This window comes from Lepidothrix coronata, unplaced genomic scaffold (genome assembly GCF_001604755.1).
Source record: "Lepidothrix coronata isolate B3197 unplaced genomic scaffold, Lepidothrix_coronata-1.0 Scaffold122, whole genome shotgun sequence".
In the NCBI taxonomy this organism is placed as follows: Eukaryota; Metazoa; Chordata; class Aves; order Passeriformes; family Pipridae; genus Lepidothrix; species Lepidothrix coronata.
In genome coordinates this window covers 1,981,175-1,995,622 of record NW_016690302.1, presented here as the reverse complement: position 1 = coordinate 1,995,622, position 14,448 = coordinate 1,981,175, and the positions used below count along the sequence as shown (strand labels likewise).

The window sequence follows — 14,448 nt, the reverse complement described above, 5'->3', positions numbered from 1 at the left end:
ACTTAAGGGACAGGAGTCACCTGTGGCTCAAACAGGAGCAGTTTTGCTCTAAATCTGTGTCAGGGTGAATTAGTGGACATTGCAGGAGCTGAGGGGACTACAGGGAAGCCAGAGAGGGAACTGGAGTGACAGGACAGAGGGGAATGGCTTCAAACTGAAAGAGAGGAGGTTTAGATGAGATGTCAGGAAGAAATCTTTCCCTGTGAGGGTGGTGAGGCTTTGGCACGGGTTGCCCAGAGAAGCTGTGGCTGCCCCATCCCTGGAAGTGCCCAAGGCCAGGTTGGAGCAACCTGGGATAGGGGAGGATGTCCCTGCCACACTCCCTGACCTTTGAAGGTCCCTTCCAACCCAAACCCAAGGTCCCTTCCACGATCCATCACAACTCTGGTGGTGTTTCCCACCCCATCACCTGTTCAAAGCCTCATCCCTCTGCTCTGGGAAGTGACTCTGCCCTGCCAAAGGGGCACCACTTGCCCAGAAATCACGGCAGCATTTCTCTTTTACTGCCTGGGCTGTAAAACGTGCCCAGCTGGAAACATGGTTGGACAAACACAAGTTACTGGAAGGCTCAAATCACCGTGTCTATCAGGTACCTTCAGATTGTCTGATAGAAACAGTTAGAGAAGGGTAAAATATAATTACCTTAAAACTATCCCACAGTGAGCTCCCCAGCCAGCTTATCTGATGACTCAGCACGGCCCTTTCCTGGCAGTACCCAAACACATCCTTTGGAATTTAAATAGCCCAGTCTAGCCCGGGCACAAACGACTGCAGCAATGATAAGACTTCAGAGCCAACACCCGGGTAGGAGCTGCCCGCACGTGAATTCAGGCAAATAAAAGAGCTCCGTGATGGGAAACATCACTTAGTGGAGCTGTTTACCACCCCGGAGCAGTAATTGCTCGGAGCATCGGCCCTCCTGACTCTGAGGAACAGCTGCAGGATCAAAAAGCAGCGTTAGCTCCGGGCCAAGGAATTGTTTATCAGCAGAACTCAGGCAGTACCAGGTCCCCACTTCTTCTGCATCTGATTAGCAGCTGATAAGTGGGAGGTGGGGAGCTCAGCTGCCGAGCTGGATCTGGCTCAAAACCCACAGATCTGATGTGTGTGTGTGTGTGTGTGTCTGTGCTTTCACTGCCTTGGAGCACGTGAATGGGTGAGCTAACAGAAAATGGAATTAAGGAAAATAGAATCTAATATAATCTAAATATGATCTCTGCATTTAACCCCTCAGACACTTCCCTCCCTGTCGCACCAGGGGCTTGGGTTTAGCCAGGCTGGGTCTCACCCACTTCAAACCAGCACATCTGGATATTTTTGCCCTGTTTGCAGCTCCTTGAACCCCCGTGTCTTGTGCAGGCAGGAATAGCACTATATATTGGAATTTTGTCCTGCACAGGCTCCACAGGGCTTGGTTTGGCTCTTTTGCTCCAGGAGCTGCTCCCTGAGGTTTCTCCCAGCACAAAAAGCCTCCTAAAGCCCCTCCAGGCTTCGTGCACAGCCTTAGGATGGAGCCCCCACAAATCAGAGCTGTAAACAACCCCCAAAACATGAGCAAGAGGTGCTGCTGGGACATAATAAACCAGCCAGCCTTGGATGAGGGCAGAAAGGGAAGAGAGGAACTTTGCTGCTCAGTGCTTGGTGCATTTTGACTTTTCTTTCCACCCATTTTACCGGGTGGTTTAACTTATCAACTGAGATAAGATAAACTAACTACACAAAGGATGAAAAGAGTTATACACTTGGGCAGTGCTGGAGGTAAAGACAAGCCAAGGAAACAGCTTAAAACCATATAATCAGCCATCTGTTTTTATTTCTCTGCCTCTCTTCACACCGGCTTGCAAGTTTTCAATGGTCCTGCCCTCAACCAGCTGCTGTTGGAAATAATCTTTTTCATGACAAACCCTCCTAAATAAATCCCCCTGGCAAGAACCCAAACCCCACAGAAGATCTCATCCCTTCACCCACACTCCTGGATGAGGTGGTAGCGGTCACTGGTGCTGGGAAAACCAGGAGAGGTGATGGTGGGAAGGGTCTGATGGTTTGAGAGTGCCGATGTTTCAATCCCAGTTATTCACTGCAGGTGGGATCCCACAGGAGCTCTCTGCCTGCAGCTGCTGTGACCAGCCCTAAGCAACACCCATCCCTCCCAGGTTCCATCAAAATCCATAATCCAAGACCAAAAATCAAGGCTTACGATTCCTTTTCTTGAACGACATGAAACGATCTGTTTCTTTAGGAAACGGGCCCCAGAAATCCCTGAAAATTCAGTGTTTTGCTCAAGATCCCAGCGCTCCTAGCAGGGATCTGAATCTCCTCCCTCTCATCTCAGCATTCCAGCCACAGAATCCTCATTCCTGCGTGGAAAATCAATCGGGAACAAGTGTTTTCAGGCTGCTCTTCGCACATCCCTGCACCAGGGAATCCCTTGGAGAAGCACCCGAGCCCTGCACGTGGAGCCAGTTCAAGGAAATAACAATGTTATAACCAAGGAGCTGTTCCTGCTTTGCTCCACTGCTCCTTTTAGGAGCAAAACACCAAGGTCTTGTGCCCTGGGATCCACCCCAGCCCAGCTGCAGCTCCTGACTCTGCTCGCCCTGCTCCCTCCGAGCAGAGGATAAAAATAACAGCAAACCTCCCACTCACTTTTGGGAGCCAAGCCCTGCTCGTCATCCCCAGTCTTCCAGCCCTTGGAGAGGGAGGAGCGTGGAGGAGCCCAGTTTGCCCCAGGCTCTCAGCTCCTGGGTTGGATTCCTGGTGGGAAACCAGCCTTGGAAGTGCTGAAACTCTGGCCCTGACTCACGTGGCAGTTCAGCTGCCATTGGGGAAGGGTTAAAAGGCACCCGTGCCTTGCTTTAAAAATTAAATCCTTGCTGTCCCACTGACTTCCAGGGGAAACAGCTGGACCCAAACCCAGATTTTTAGATCCTCAGTGTGTTCCTGAGATAACACAGCCTGCCATGGTGCTGAAATGGTGTTAACTGAGCCCAGTTTGCCCCAGGCTCTCAGCTCCTGGGTTGGATTCAACCCATTCCTGGTGGGAAACCAGCCTTGGAAGCGCTGAAACTCTGCCAGGGCAGCTCTCTGCTCACGTGGCAGTTCAGCAATCCCACTCTGCCAGTGGGGAAAGGGTTAAATGCACCCAGCTGGACCCAAACCACAGATTTTTAGATCCCCAGCATGTTCCTGAGGTAACACAGCCTGCCATGGTGCTGAAATGGTGTGAACTCCGAGCCCGGTGTGCTCCTGCCATGACTAAGGCAGCGACACTCCTAAAGCTCTCATTCCCATCCCTTCATCCAACATCCTGCTGTGTCAGCTGCAGGCAGTGCTTGCTGCCAGCCCCACTCATCCCCGAGTGAGGGATAAATACCTGGGAAGTGCTCCACGAGGTGCTGCCAGCTCAGCCTCCTGCAGGGATTGTCATTCCCACGCTCTCCTGGGATGCAGCTCCGGGAAAGTTCAGACCAAACCTGCATCTCCACTGGGTGTTTGTCTTCTAGAACCACCCGTGGAGCTCAGCAGGAATCCACTGGAGAACGATGCTGTGGAAGGACCCAGGAACCTTAATTTTAATCCTAAAACATAATTAATCCTAAAGCTTTGGTGATTTCAACTTGCTTCTCTTATTTAGCTCCTTGGACGGTGTGACCTGGAATAGAGGAATGTTGAATCCAAAGCCAGTTCTATCTGACTGCCCCTAAAATCAGTGACATTTAGACAGTTCTCTGTCCCAAGAGAGTTCCAGGATGTCTTTCACCCATTTTTAAAGAAGGCACTTCCTGATACTGGCCTGAAAAAAAATCCAGTCATTTATGAGCGTTGGTTTTGTTGAGAAACCAAACAAAGAAAAACAGTGTTTGCAACAAATGAGGGCTGGAATAAATGCTGAATGTTTGTCTCTCCCCCCCACCCCTCTTTTGTGTCCTTATCTGCCCACAAATGTAAATTTGCTGGTTCTTTTTCTGGCTCGTGGGCTGATGTCCTTTGAACCACACACAAGCTTTGCAGGTGGAATAATATTTCTCCACAAGAAATATTAAGAAATATTAAGCTGCAAAGAATGAAATTCCCTCCCTGTGCCAGTCCATTCAGAGGGGCTCAAAGCAGGCAGATGGGTGTGTAGCGTGGTTCAATTAATTTACAAACAGCTTTCGAATTATCCTGGTTTTTCTATCACAACCATTTAGTTTTCCCCTCAGCCAGTCATAAGAAATGGGACTGCCAGAATCTGGTTTCTGCCATAAGGCACTTCCAAATTATTTAGGTTTTATGGGGGCACGATAAGAGAGGAATAACTGTGTTTTGAGGTGAAGTTTTGGGGTGAAATTTTGGGGTGAAATTCTCTTTCGGGAGGCGAAAACGCAACCGGGGAATGACACGGAAAACAACAGGTTATGGGGAGTGATTAAAACCCCCCCTAAAAACTAGAATTTACCAGCGAGCAGAGGGTCAGGGAAGAGGAATAACAACCCATTTCTCCCAGGCAGGTGTCCCTTATCAGGAGCATTCCAGCCTGCCCTGTTTGTCACAGGAACCGGCCGGAGCGGGAGCGCTCGGAGCCAGGGAATGATTCAGTGGGGCTGGGGAAGGGCAGGTGGAGCAGGTAAAGTCACCTCCAGACAGGAAGGTATAAAAGATCCCTGGATTGCAGCTCTGGGGCCACTCGTGCACACGGAGCTCCTGGAGGTCACTTGTCCTGCCAGGAAAAACCACCCGGAGCTGGGACACCAAGAGGACACTTTTATAAACACAAAAAAAAAGCCCCTCTGGAGAGAAGACTCTTCAGGGGTAGAAATCAAGAGCCCAGAACATGCTTTCCTCCTTCTAACAGCACCCTGAACAGGTATTTATTGACTTTAATCTGTTCCACACCTCTTGCCTTGCTGGGGGTTCATTGCTCTGAGTTAAAGATCCCATCAGGGGACCATCAGAACAGTGCTGGCCACTGGCCTGATGGAGCAGAACCCTTGTGATCTCCTTGGTTTTATGGGGTAGAAAGAAGTTTTCTAGAACTTGTAAGAAGTCCTGAATGACTTAGTTTTATTTATTTACTTAGCTGTATTTATTTAGTCAGTTTTATTTATTTACTTACTTGTATTTATTTACTTTGGTTTATTTATTTATTTGCTGAGTTGATGTGTTTCTTCTCATTGTTTACTGGTGTTCCTGAAGTTTCTGGAAAGCCCAGGTAAAAATATTTGATAATAAGAGACAAATAGCAGCAGGGTCTGGGAGAGACCGTGGGGGTCTGAATGAAGAAAAAAAAACCATCAGAAAACCAAACAAAAACCCCCAAACCCCAACCAATTCTGTTAAAAAGACACAAGCAGAGGGGGGAGGCTGAGCATGAATCCAACCTGTCTCGTGCCTCAGCTCTGTTCCCTACTCTTTGTGTCTCCCCAGTTTAATTCAATTATCTGTGTGATTACCTGAGCCAGGTGCCAACATAACACCGAGGTGTCGATATAAAATAACCAGCCTCTAAATTTATTAAAACCAAGGCACATCCACAGCGTCACAACCCTGCTCAGGGAAGTTAAAACGCAGGCAAGGACTTGTCCCTTCGTTTAAAAGCAGCTGCTGTGAGTAAACTTCAAGTTTACTATCAGGATGTTGCTCTGACAGGTTACAGAGCAGTAAAAAAAAAACCAACCCTCAACAGAGCAGCTTTAATTTCATAACACGGGTTGTGAAATCGCAGCTTGTGCAAGCCCAGGCTCTCTCTTTCTGAGGTTACCTCCTGCCACTGGTTTTACTGCTCAGAATCGCTGAGAAACACTCAGGAACTGCAGAGAACTGGATTGTAGAGGATGGAGTTCTGCAAAACAGAAATTTAGTAAAAAAAAAACCAACCAAAACCAACAAAAAAAAAAAAAAAACAAAATAAAGAAACCCAGGGGTTTTTCCTCGTCTCTGTGCCAGCTTAGGCTTGGATTTGTGATTCATCAGCATCTGCCAGGTTGTGTTAAACATGCACGGGGATCTGGAGCCAGGAAATAAAAAAATGACATTAGAAACCATTCCAACTCGCTGCAAAGTGCACAAAATTTGACTTGAGGAGAAGCTTCACCAAAGTTAACGTTTAGATTAAGAGAAGGAAAAGAAGGGAGGTTCTGAAGGCTGGTTTCAGCTCTGGCAATGCCAGCTGTGAGGGGAGAGGGGAGAATTCTCCATCCTGAAATAATGGAGATTTATTTTAGTGCAACGTGAGGAACACTTGGTCCTTCTGATCCCTTAAATTACCCTTTTTGTGGCTCTGGTCCACACACTGGGCTGCAGAGCTGTAATTACAGCACCAACCTGGACATTTCTGGCTCGTCATCAGCAAATCTCCCATCAAGGGAGAATCAAGCCCGGCTGGTTGGGTGACACATCCCAAAAAAATGTTCCTGTCACCAGGAATTTCCTCCAGCCAAACGTTTGCTTTCGGGTAAAGCCACTCAGCAGCTGCAAAGCTGAGCGGGGCTGTAGGTGAGGCTGCGAGTTTGGGGTAAAACAACCTGAGCTGAAGGTGCTGCCGAGGTGGGTGAAAAAAATCGGAGTCATTTGTAAACCAGTTTGCTGGAATTGGTGCCTCAGCCACTCCAGGCTCCTCCAGGGAGCACAGGGCAGCAAGGCTTTGCTGCTGAGCCTCCTCCTCCAGGGCTGAGCTGTGTGTCCTTAGGGAAACCAGAGCAACAAGGAAGCAGCAGAGAATTGCCCCTGCTCTGCCCCCAAGGCCATTTCCTCCAGCCTTGCCCGTCCTGCTGTGTCACGGTGACGGGGCCAGAGGTGCTGCTGGAGGCTGAGGATGGAACAGACGGTGCCATAAAACCATTTCCTCCCCTCCCTCGGCTTCTCCCGTGACACGGGGGAGTTCAGATCCCGCTGTGGATGGAGATAACCTCGGGTGGTGCCTCACCCACCTGCAGCAGGACCACAGATCAAGGCACGAAGCGCCCCAAAGAGGCTCCCCCCCGTTTCCCTCCACGCCTGAACAGTGTTATCTGTCTCTTAGGCCTTGCTCTTGCTGCCACCATAACCCCTGAGGGCCTCCCAGACTAATAGATTGCCAGGGCGAGGCCCCTCATGGAGTCTTCTGCTCTCCTCCCTGCTCAGGTGTCGGGGAGCACCACCCGGGGTAGGTCCGTGTCGTGTCTCTTGGCGCCCAGAGGGAGGAATTCAGGGGGAAGGACTGCTCCCCTCTGGGATCCGTGGTGTCCTGCTGCAAAAGGCTTTGGCTCCTGGGGGATCTCTGCGGGTTCCTTGCTTCTGTGTGCAGGATTTTTGACTTCACCTTCGGGATGCAGCTTCCCACAGGCTCCCTTGTGTGCTTCTCGCCTCTGGATGCAGTGGAAGCCACCAACTGGCTCTTTGTTCCTTTGAAGGGGTTAAAGCTGGTGACGGGGGTGTCTCCACCTTGTTTAAAATGAAGGCTTGTGGTTTTCCTCTCTTCCAGAGGCTCCCAGGGCTCTGTTTCTCTCCCGGGGCTCCGTCATGTCGTGCTTCTCCCAGCTGTGGCATTCCAGCACTCCGGACTCTCCCACCAGCCCGACCCCTGCCTCTCCTGGTGAAGTCCCCATCCCCATCAGCCCCATCGTGGTGACCTCCCCAGGAGATGGCAAGAGGAAGGCCAGATCCCCCACCAGCTCCCCGGGCTCGCCCAACCCGACCTCTCCCAAGCCCACCTCCCCCGTGGAGTGCTCCATCTGCTTCAACACCTACGACAACACCTTCAAGACCCCCAAACTGCTCCAGTGCTCCCACGTTTTCTGCCTGGAATGCGTGGCCCGCCTGAGCACGGGGCTGCCCCCCAACCAGCCCGAGGACCTGCTGCCCTGCCCCTTCTGCAGGCAGCTCACCAACATCCCCCAGGAAGGCGCTCCCGCCCTGGAGACCAGCAAGGAGCTGCTGGCCACGCTGCCCCCGGAGCTGCAGCGGGAGAAGGTGCTGTGGATGGAGGGCACCAAGCTGTGCTGCCGGAGGGCCTCGGACGACGCCGAGAACCCGGAGTCCTGCATCTCCATCGACGTGGCCATGAGCAAGCCCGAGAGCCCCGAGGCGCCGCCGAGGGGGCTGGCGGGGAGGTTGTCCCGCTGCGAGGTGTGCGACGACTGGAAGCGCATCCTCCTCCTCTCCGCCCTCGTCATCATCCTCTTCTGCATCATCCTCTGGCCGGTGCAGTGCGCCCTGAAGACGGGCAACATGCGCTGCTTCACCAGGACTGTGGCCACCATGAGCAGGCCCGAGTACCTGCCCCCCAAACCCACCACGGCGGCGGCGGCGGCGGCGACAGAACCCCCTTTTTTCCAGTAGTGGCCCTTGGCTCTGCTCGGCTCCGCGCCCGCACCGGGGAGGAGCAGCAGGACCTGCTGCCCTGCCAGCATTCCTTGGATTGCTGGGCAGCCCCTGCGTCCCCTCCTGTGCCCGCCTCCGGGGGCTCTCCGCTGGAATGCCGCTCCAGCCCGGAGTGCTGCTCCAAGCAGCCGCCTCTGCATCCTGCTGCCAAACTCTCCATGGAAACCAGAGCTGGGAAAGCCGCGGGGAGGGTTCCAGGACTGTTTCCCTCCTGTGTGTGTGTGTCGCTGCCTTGGCTAGAGACCAGGTGGCAGCGGGTGCAGTTCCTCGAGCTCCCCGAGGGAATAAAGGGCTATTTTTTCTTTTTTTTTGGCAAATTGAAGGATCTACGTGATTATTCCTACGAGGAGCCGGGATTGGGAGGGTAAAGACATGGCTGTATAAACAGGTGAAAAACATACTTATTCCCCACGCTGCAGAGGTTTCAGTTGTGTTATGCAGCGTGAGAGGTGTAACTGCTGCCTCCTGCTGACAGAACGCGGATCCATCCCTGCTGCCTTCCTTCCCCGTGTTAACCACCCTGATGAGCTCTTCAAGCAGCCATTCTACTCGTTTTTCCCAAGAAGATGCTTAAAAATCACTCATCCCCACCTGGAAGGCCGTTCTGCACCCAGGGGTGGGCTCTGTGAGGCACAGACACAGCACCACCCTGACCCTCGAGTTTCTGCATCAGCAAACTTCACTCAGAACCTCTCACCGTGGCCAAAAAAAGTTCCACCTTTCGACAGCCTTACCCTCCTAATCTTCAAATGTGTCAGTATTAAGACACAGGCCAGTGGCTGACACTCTACTTTTATTTAAAGCAGTGATCTGACAGTGATTTAACAGAGTCTTCGTGCTGAAGGCGGCTCACAATGAATATTTTCTATTCAGACACGGATCTAAGACAGTATTGTATGCGAGTGCCATTATGTGTATGTATTAAATTATGTTTTCTACAATGCAAGGTGTCAGTCTGTAGCAACTACCCCCCGTTATCCCTTTTTTACTTGCAGTTGGAGGTGTTCCCTCAGCAGTCCAGCTGCATCCCCGGGTCATGGTGGCACGGCTGTGCTCTGCTCCATCCCGGTGCTGTGCCATCCTGCACGTTTATCCTGCAAATTCACTCCTCCCACCGTCGGGGGGGGGTTGTCCCAGGTGAGACTTCCCTCTGTGTTCACCTGATTCGACCTGGAAAACGAGAAGCTGCAGAGCCTGCTCATCTCTCCCTCCTTCCCAGCTGGTGACAGATGCTTCCAGCCTCCCTTTCCAGAAAAAAAACAATCTCATTTGGAATAGAAAAGGCCGAAGCAACGGCAGAAATAGCTCAGGGGTGTTGCTGTGTGGAATTCCTGGGGAAAGCTGCTGCGTGTGCTCTGCCTGCACCTCCCCTGGGGTTCAGCTGCAGGCTGCTGTTACCTGTGCCAGCCACAGGAACGCTCCAGGCCCTGGAAAATCTGCCAAAGCCACTGGGCTTGACAGGGATTCTCACTTGTCTCATCCCACCCGCTCTTCATATCTTCACAGCACCAAACTGAGTGAGTTCCTGGAAAAAAAGTAACTCACCGAGGCTTCAGGCAGAGAAGGCACTTCCATTTTTCCTCTCCCTTCCATTTGGGACCAAGCCCAGCAAACAGGCACTGGGAGGGATGAAGTGCTTTGTCATTGCATCTTCATTAGCACTCGGCTCCCACTGAGGAGACCCAAGGACAGGGCAGAGGGAAATAACATTTGCAGCCTCATAAAATCTACTGTTACAGTGGAAAACAGTTCCAACTGTTCCCAGTGGTCTGTCCCCTCACGGGGGTTGTCCCTTTGCACATCCCCAGCCCACCAAGGACTTGGAAATAAAGGCTGAAGGGTTTAGGTAACACACAGCTGAACCTCTCCCTCCTTATGGTCAAAGGAAGGGAAAACAGGGCCCTGAACAGCAGCATTTGGCCATGGGGACATTCAGGGTGTCCCACTGGTCACACCATCAGTCCCTTTCCCAAAAAAACCCAAACTGCTTAAAAGAAAGGAAAGAAGCAAAAAAAAAAAAAAAAAAAGAAAAAAAGCCTTGAGAATATTCAACATTTATTAGAAGTGCAATAAAAATAAACAGTTCTCCTGCCCCTGGGACAAGGGAGCAGAAAGACCAGCCAGGAATTACAGCCAAGGTGTGTCACTGTGCATTTGTTCAACCCTTTGGCTCAGCACTAACACCCCAACCATGCAGAGTCCTTCCCATTCCAGGGATGCAGGAGGAGACTGGGACATCAGCCCTGTGCCTGCTCTGGGGGTTCAGCACTGGCTCTGGGACCCAAAACTGCTCTGGGGGTTCAGGTATTTTACCCTCAGACCCAAAACTGCTCTGGGGGTTCAGGCACTGACCCTAAGACCTAAAACTGTTCTGGGGGTTCAGGCATTTTACCCTCAGACCCAAAACTGCTCTGGAGGTTCAGGCACTGACCCTCAGACCCAAAACTGCTTTGGGGGTCCAGCACTGGCTCTGGGACCCAAAACTGCTCTGGGGGTTCAGACACTGACCCTAAGACCTAAAACTGTTCTGGGGGTTCAGGCATTTTACCCCCAGACCCAAAACTGCTCTGGGGGTTCAGGCACTGACCCTCAGACCCTAAACTGCTCTGGAGGTTCAGGCACTTTGTCCTCAGACCTAAAACTGCTCTGGGGGTTCAGGCATTTTACCCCCAGACCCAAAACTGCTCTGGGGGTTCAGGCACTTTGTCCTCAGACCTAAAACTGCTCTGGGGGTTCAGGCACTGGCCCTCAGACCCAAGGCTCCCCCCAGAACACACTTCCAGGCTGAGGGATCCTGCAGGAAGGGTTTCTTTGGCAGGACTTGGGGCTGGAACTGCGGGAAGCACTAAGACTTAAGAGAGCTGGGACACTCCACTCTCCAACAGCCACACTCGTTTCCTGGCACTGCTCAGGTCACAAACACACCTACAACAGCCCTACTCGGCAGAAACAACACTTGCCTTGTCACAGAGGCGTGGAAGGGGGTGGCAAAAAGGTCGTGGCAGAGCTGCATCGAGCTTAGAGGGGGCCCAGCTCCAGAATTCCAGCTCGGATCATCCCCCCAGGCTGCTCTCAGCAGGGGTGGCTGAAAGCCCGGTGCCCAGAGCTGTGTCCCTGCTCCTCAGCACCCAGGGGGGACCTCCCTGAGCCCAGCCTTCAGGATGGAGGTGCCCCTCTGTGCCCCTCAACTCCGCTGGAGAACTGGGAAGAGCAGTTTGGAGGCTGCACACGGGGCAGGGATCATTCCATGTGCTCTGGCAGCGTTGCATAGGAAATCTGGGAACTGCTAGAGCCAAAAGGAGGTGTGAGGAGAGGCATCAGCTGGGTCCAGGCAGTGCTCTCCACTTCTCACCCTCACAGGCGAAGTCACTCCAGGATTTAGGCTTCAAACCACTTTGTAGCTTAGAAATGGGTTGACCCAATGAAAACCTGACAGTGCTAAGGTTTCACTGAAGCCCTGAGTGGGCAAAGACCCCGGGAAAGCTTCGAGCAAAGAGTTGTTTCCGTTCCTTTTGCGTGTAAAAAATAAGAAGTTTAAATTAAAACAGTAAAAAAAAAAAAAAAAAGGCAAAAAAACCAAAACAACCCTGAAGCTGAGCCTTGATGCCCTAATGAATGTCCAGAGGCACTTTCACATAAATATCAACCTACTGATGCAGTGGGAGGGTGGGAGGAGATCCTTCTCATGAATAAGTTAGGATAAGGCATGTTCTTAGGTGCAGGTTCTCGGGCAGCTTCTCCCCTCCTCTCCAAATCCAAGGTGCTTGGGGGAAGGCAAGACAGGCAAACAAAACTGTCCTCAGTCGCAGAACTTGGGGAGGGTGGACGTAAACACTGGAAATCCTGCATTCCAAGAGGAGAAGGGAAGAAGGGTGGCAGGTTTACAGCTGGGAGAAAATAAGGTTACAGAGCTGAGATAGTCCCACAGTTCCCTGATAGAACAGCCTGAAAAGCTGCTATTAATTGATAATGAATATTGAGAATATTGGGATTTCCCCCCTCCCTGGGAACATCATAAACGTGTTTCTCTGTTGAGATCTCCCACCCCCCCCTTTCTCCCACGGCCACATCTTTAAGCTCCCCCAAATTCCACCCCACATTTGCAGGCAGAGCCTCTGAGACGTGCCCAGGAAACAAATTGTGGGAGGCTTGAAAATTGGATTTTTGGGGGAGTCTCAAACCACGACGCTGAGCTGCAGAGGAGCTGCTCAGACGTGGCACAAACCAGCGTGGTGACACTCTGGGGTGACCCCAGGGGGACATTCCTACCTGTGGAGCCTCCACACAGCTCCTCTATCGCCCTGAATTACTCATCCCTGAAACCTTTGGGCTTTTGATGTTGAGGTTCTCGTAGAGGACGGAAGCTGACTCCTCATCCACCCTGTCAGGAAACAGAGCCCTGTCATTAACAGCCTCACCACTCTGGATCTTTGCCCAGGGGCTGCTGGCCAGTGGGAATGGCCCAGCCAAGCTCCCTTTTGCCCTCCCCACTGTTCTCATTCCCTGTTTTCTCCCCCTCTGGCTGGGCCACCCCTCCTTGGTTCAAATGCTTGGGAGTGGAGCCTATAAATGACACGTGTCCCCCCCCCTCACCTTCAACCATAATCCCTCTCCAGCACTCACAGGTGTCCCATTACTTGGGGCAAGGGCAAAAACATAATTTGGGGTAATTTATCTCTGCTTATGTAAGGAATTCATGCTCCTTAACCCATGCTCCCTCTCCACACGGACTCAAATCCACCTCTCTCTGCTCTCGTCTCATCTTCCTTCAGATTAAAGTGGCAGTGGCACAGTTCCCCTCTCCAGCTGATTCTCCAGAGCCAAGGATAACAGGACACTACTCTCTAAAGGAGTATTTATATATATATATATATCTTTATATATATAAAGATCTTATTTCCTCCTCCCCTTTCCAAGAGTGCAGCAAACCAGCAAGGTGGTGCTACCCCTGCTGCTGACAGTGGGGTGGGACCACCTCTTTATTTGGGCCATTCCCACACGATATCCAGCAACTGCTCAGGTTTCAGGTGTGGGAAAGACACTCTGGAAAAGGACAAACACCGGGAGAGACCCTCAGCTTACCCAGAGGGGGTCCGTGGGGAGGGGGGCTGCCCTTTGGCTCTGCCCTTTTCCATGGGAGGGTAGCCAATGTTCAAGTAGTCTCGTTCCTTCCTTTTATTCCTCTGGAAGAGAAAAGCAAAGACAATAAACCCCCACTTCAGGCAGGTGGAGAAAAAAAGCTTTTCCAAGCCCCTTTACGAGGTGGGGATTGACTCGACCTCGGAGGTCTTTTCCAACCTCAACGACTTCGGATTTGAGTTCCAGGGAGAAGGGGGGATGGTGTTTCTCCTCCAGCCAAGCCCAAAGGGGACATACCTTCACCTCTTCTTCTTCAATAAAACCCCACTTCAGGCAGGTGGAGAAAAAAAGCTTTCCAAGGATCCCCTTTACAAGGCGGGGATCGATCACAGCTTGGACTCGACCTCGGAGGTCTTTCCCAACCTCAACGACTTCGGATTTGAGTTCCAGGGAGAAGGGGGGATGGTGTTCTCCTCCAGCCAAGCCCAAAGGGGGACATTCCCTCACCTGTTCTTCTTCCAACCTCTTCTGCTCGGCCTCGATGAACTGCTGCACTGCCATGTACACGAACTTGTACTGAGCCTCCGTCTGCACCATCCCCGAGCGCTGCCGCCGCACCATCTGGATCGTCTTGGGGATGTCGATGTCGCAGTCCAGGCCTGCTCCAGAGCCAGCAGAACGATGGTTAGGGAAGGAAAATTAATTCCAGGAATGGTTTCCCTAAGGCAGTTTGAAAGCTCTGGGTCTCTGGCTGTGCAATGGTGCCGCGGAGCACCGGAATGTTGAGGATGTTGTGGAGGGGTTCGGGGTGTCGCTGGGACTGAGGGAAGGGTTAGCCCTGCCAGAGGAGAAAAATGGGCTGGGAAGGGCTGGGGAAGGGCTGGGGAAGGGATGAGAAAAGGATGAGGAAGGGTTGAGGAATGGGTGGGAGAGGGCTGAGGAAAGGCTGAGGAAAGGCTGAGGAAAGGCTGAGGAAAGGCTGAGGAAAGGATGAGGAAAGGATGAGGAAGGGCTGAGAGGAGGGGAACT

At 52.0% G+C, this 14,448-nt stretch overlaps 2 protein-coding genes across 3 annotated transcripts in view; one reads left to right on the top strand and one right to left on the bottom strand.

The window, feature by feature from the left end:
* The first annotated feature begins 7,071 nt into the window (after positions 1–7,071).
* RNF223 (ring finger protein 223) lies at positions 7,072–8,298 on the top strand. The gene is made up of 2 exons (XM_017825690.1): positions 7,072–7,123; positions 7,442–8,298. Exons 1-2 carry the CDS (start codon positions 7,072–7,074, stop codon positions 8,296–8,298), a joined length of 909 nt encoding a protein of 302 aa, XP_017681179.1.
* A 3,581-nt stretch (positions 8,299–11,879) lies between these two features.
* The window catches only part of LOC108502672 (tyrosine-protein phosphatase non-receptor type 11-like), a 37,283-nt gene continuing 34,714 nt past the window's right edge, over positions 11,880–14,448 (bottom strand). For both annotated transcript variants that reach the window (XM_017825821.1, XM_017825822.1), the window contains exons 13-16: positions 13,927–14,078; positions 13,423–13,523; positions 12,610–12,721; positions 11,880–12,183 (exon numbers count right to left, since the gene is read on the bottom strand). In XM_017825821.1, the coding sequence (XP_017681310.1) occupies positions 12,634–12,721; positions 13,423–13,523; positions 13,927–14,078 (341 nt within the window). In that variant the 3' untranslated portion in view covers positions 11,880–12,183; positions 12,610–12,633. The remainder of the gene's footprint in view (positions 12,184–12,609; positions 12,722–13,422; positions 13,524–13,926; positions 14,079–14,448) is intronic.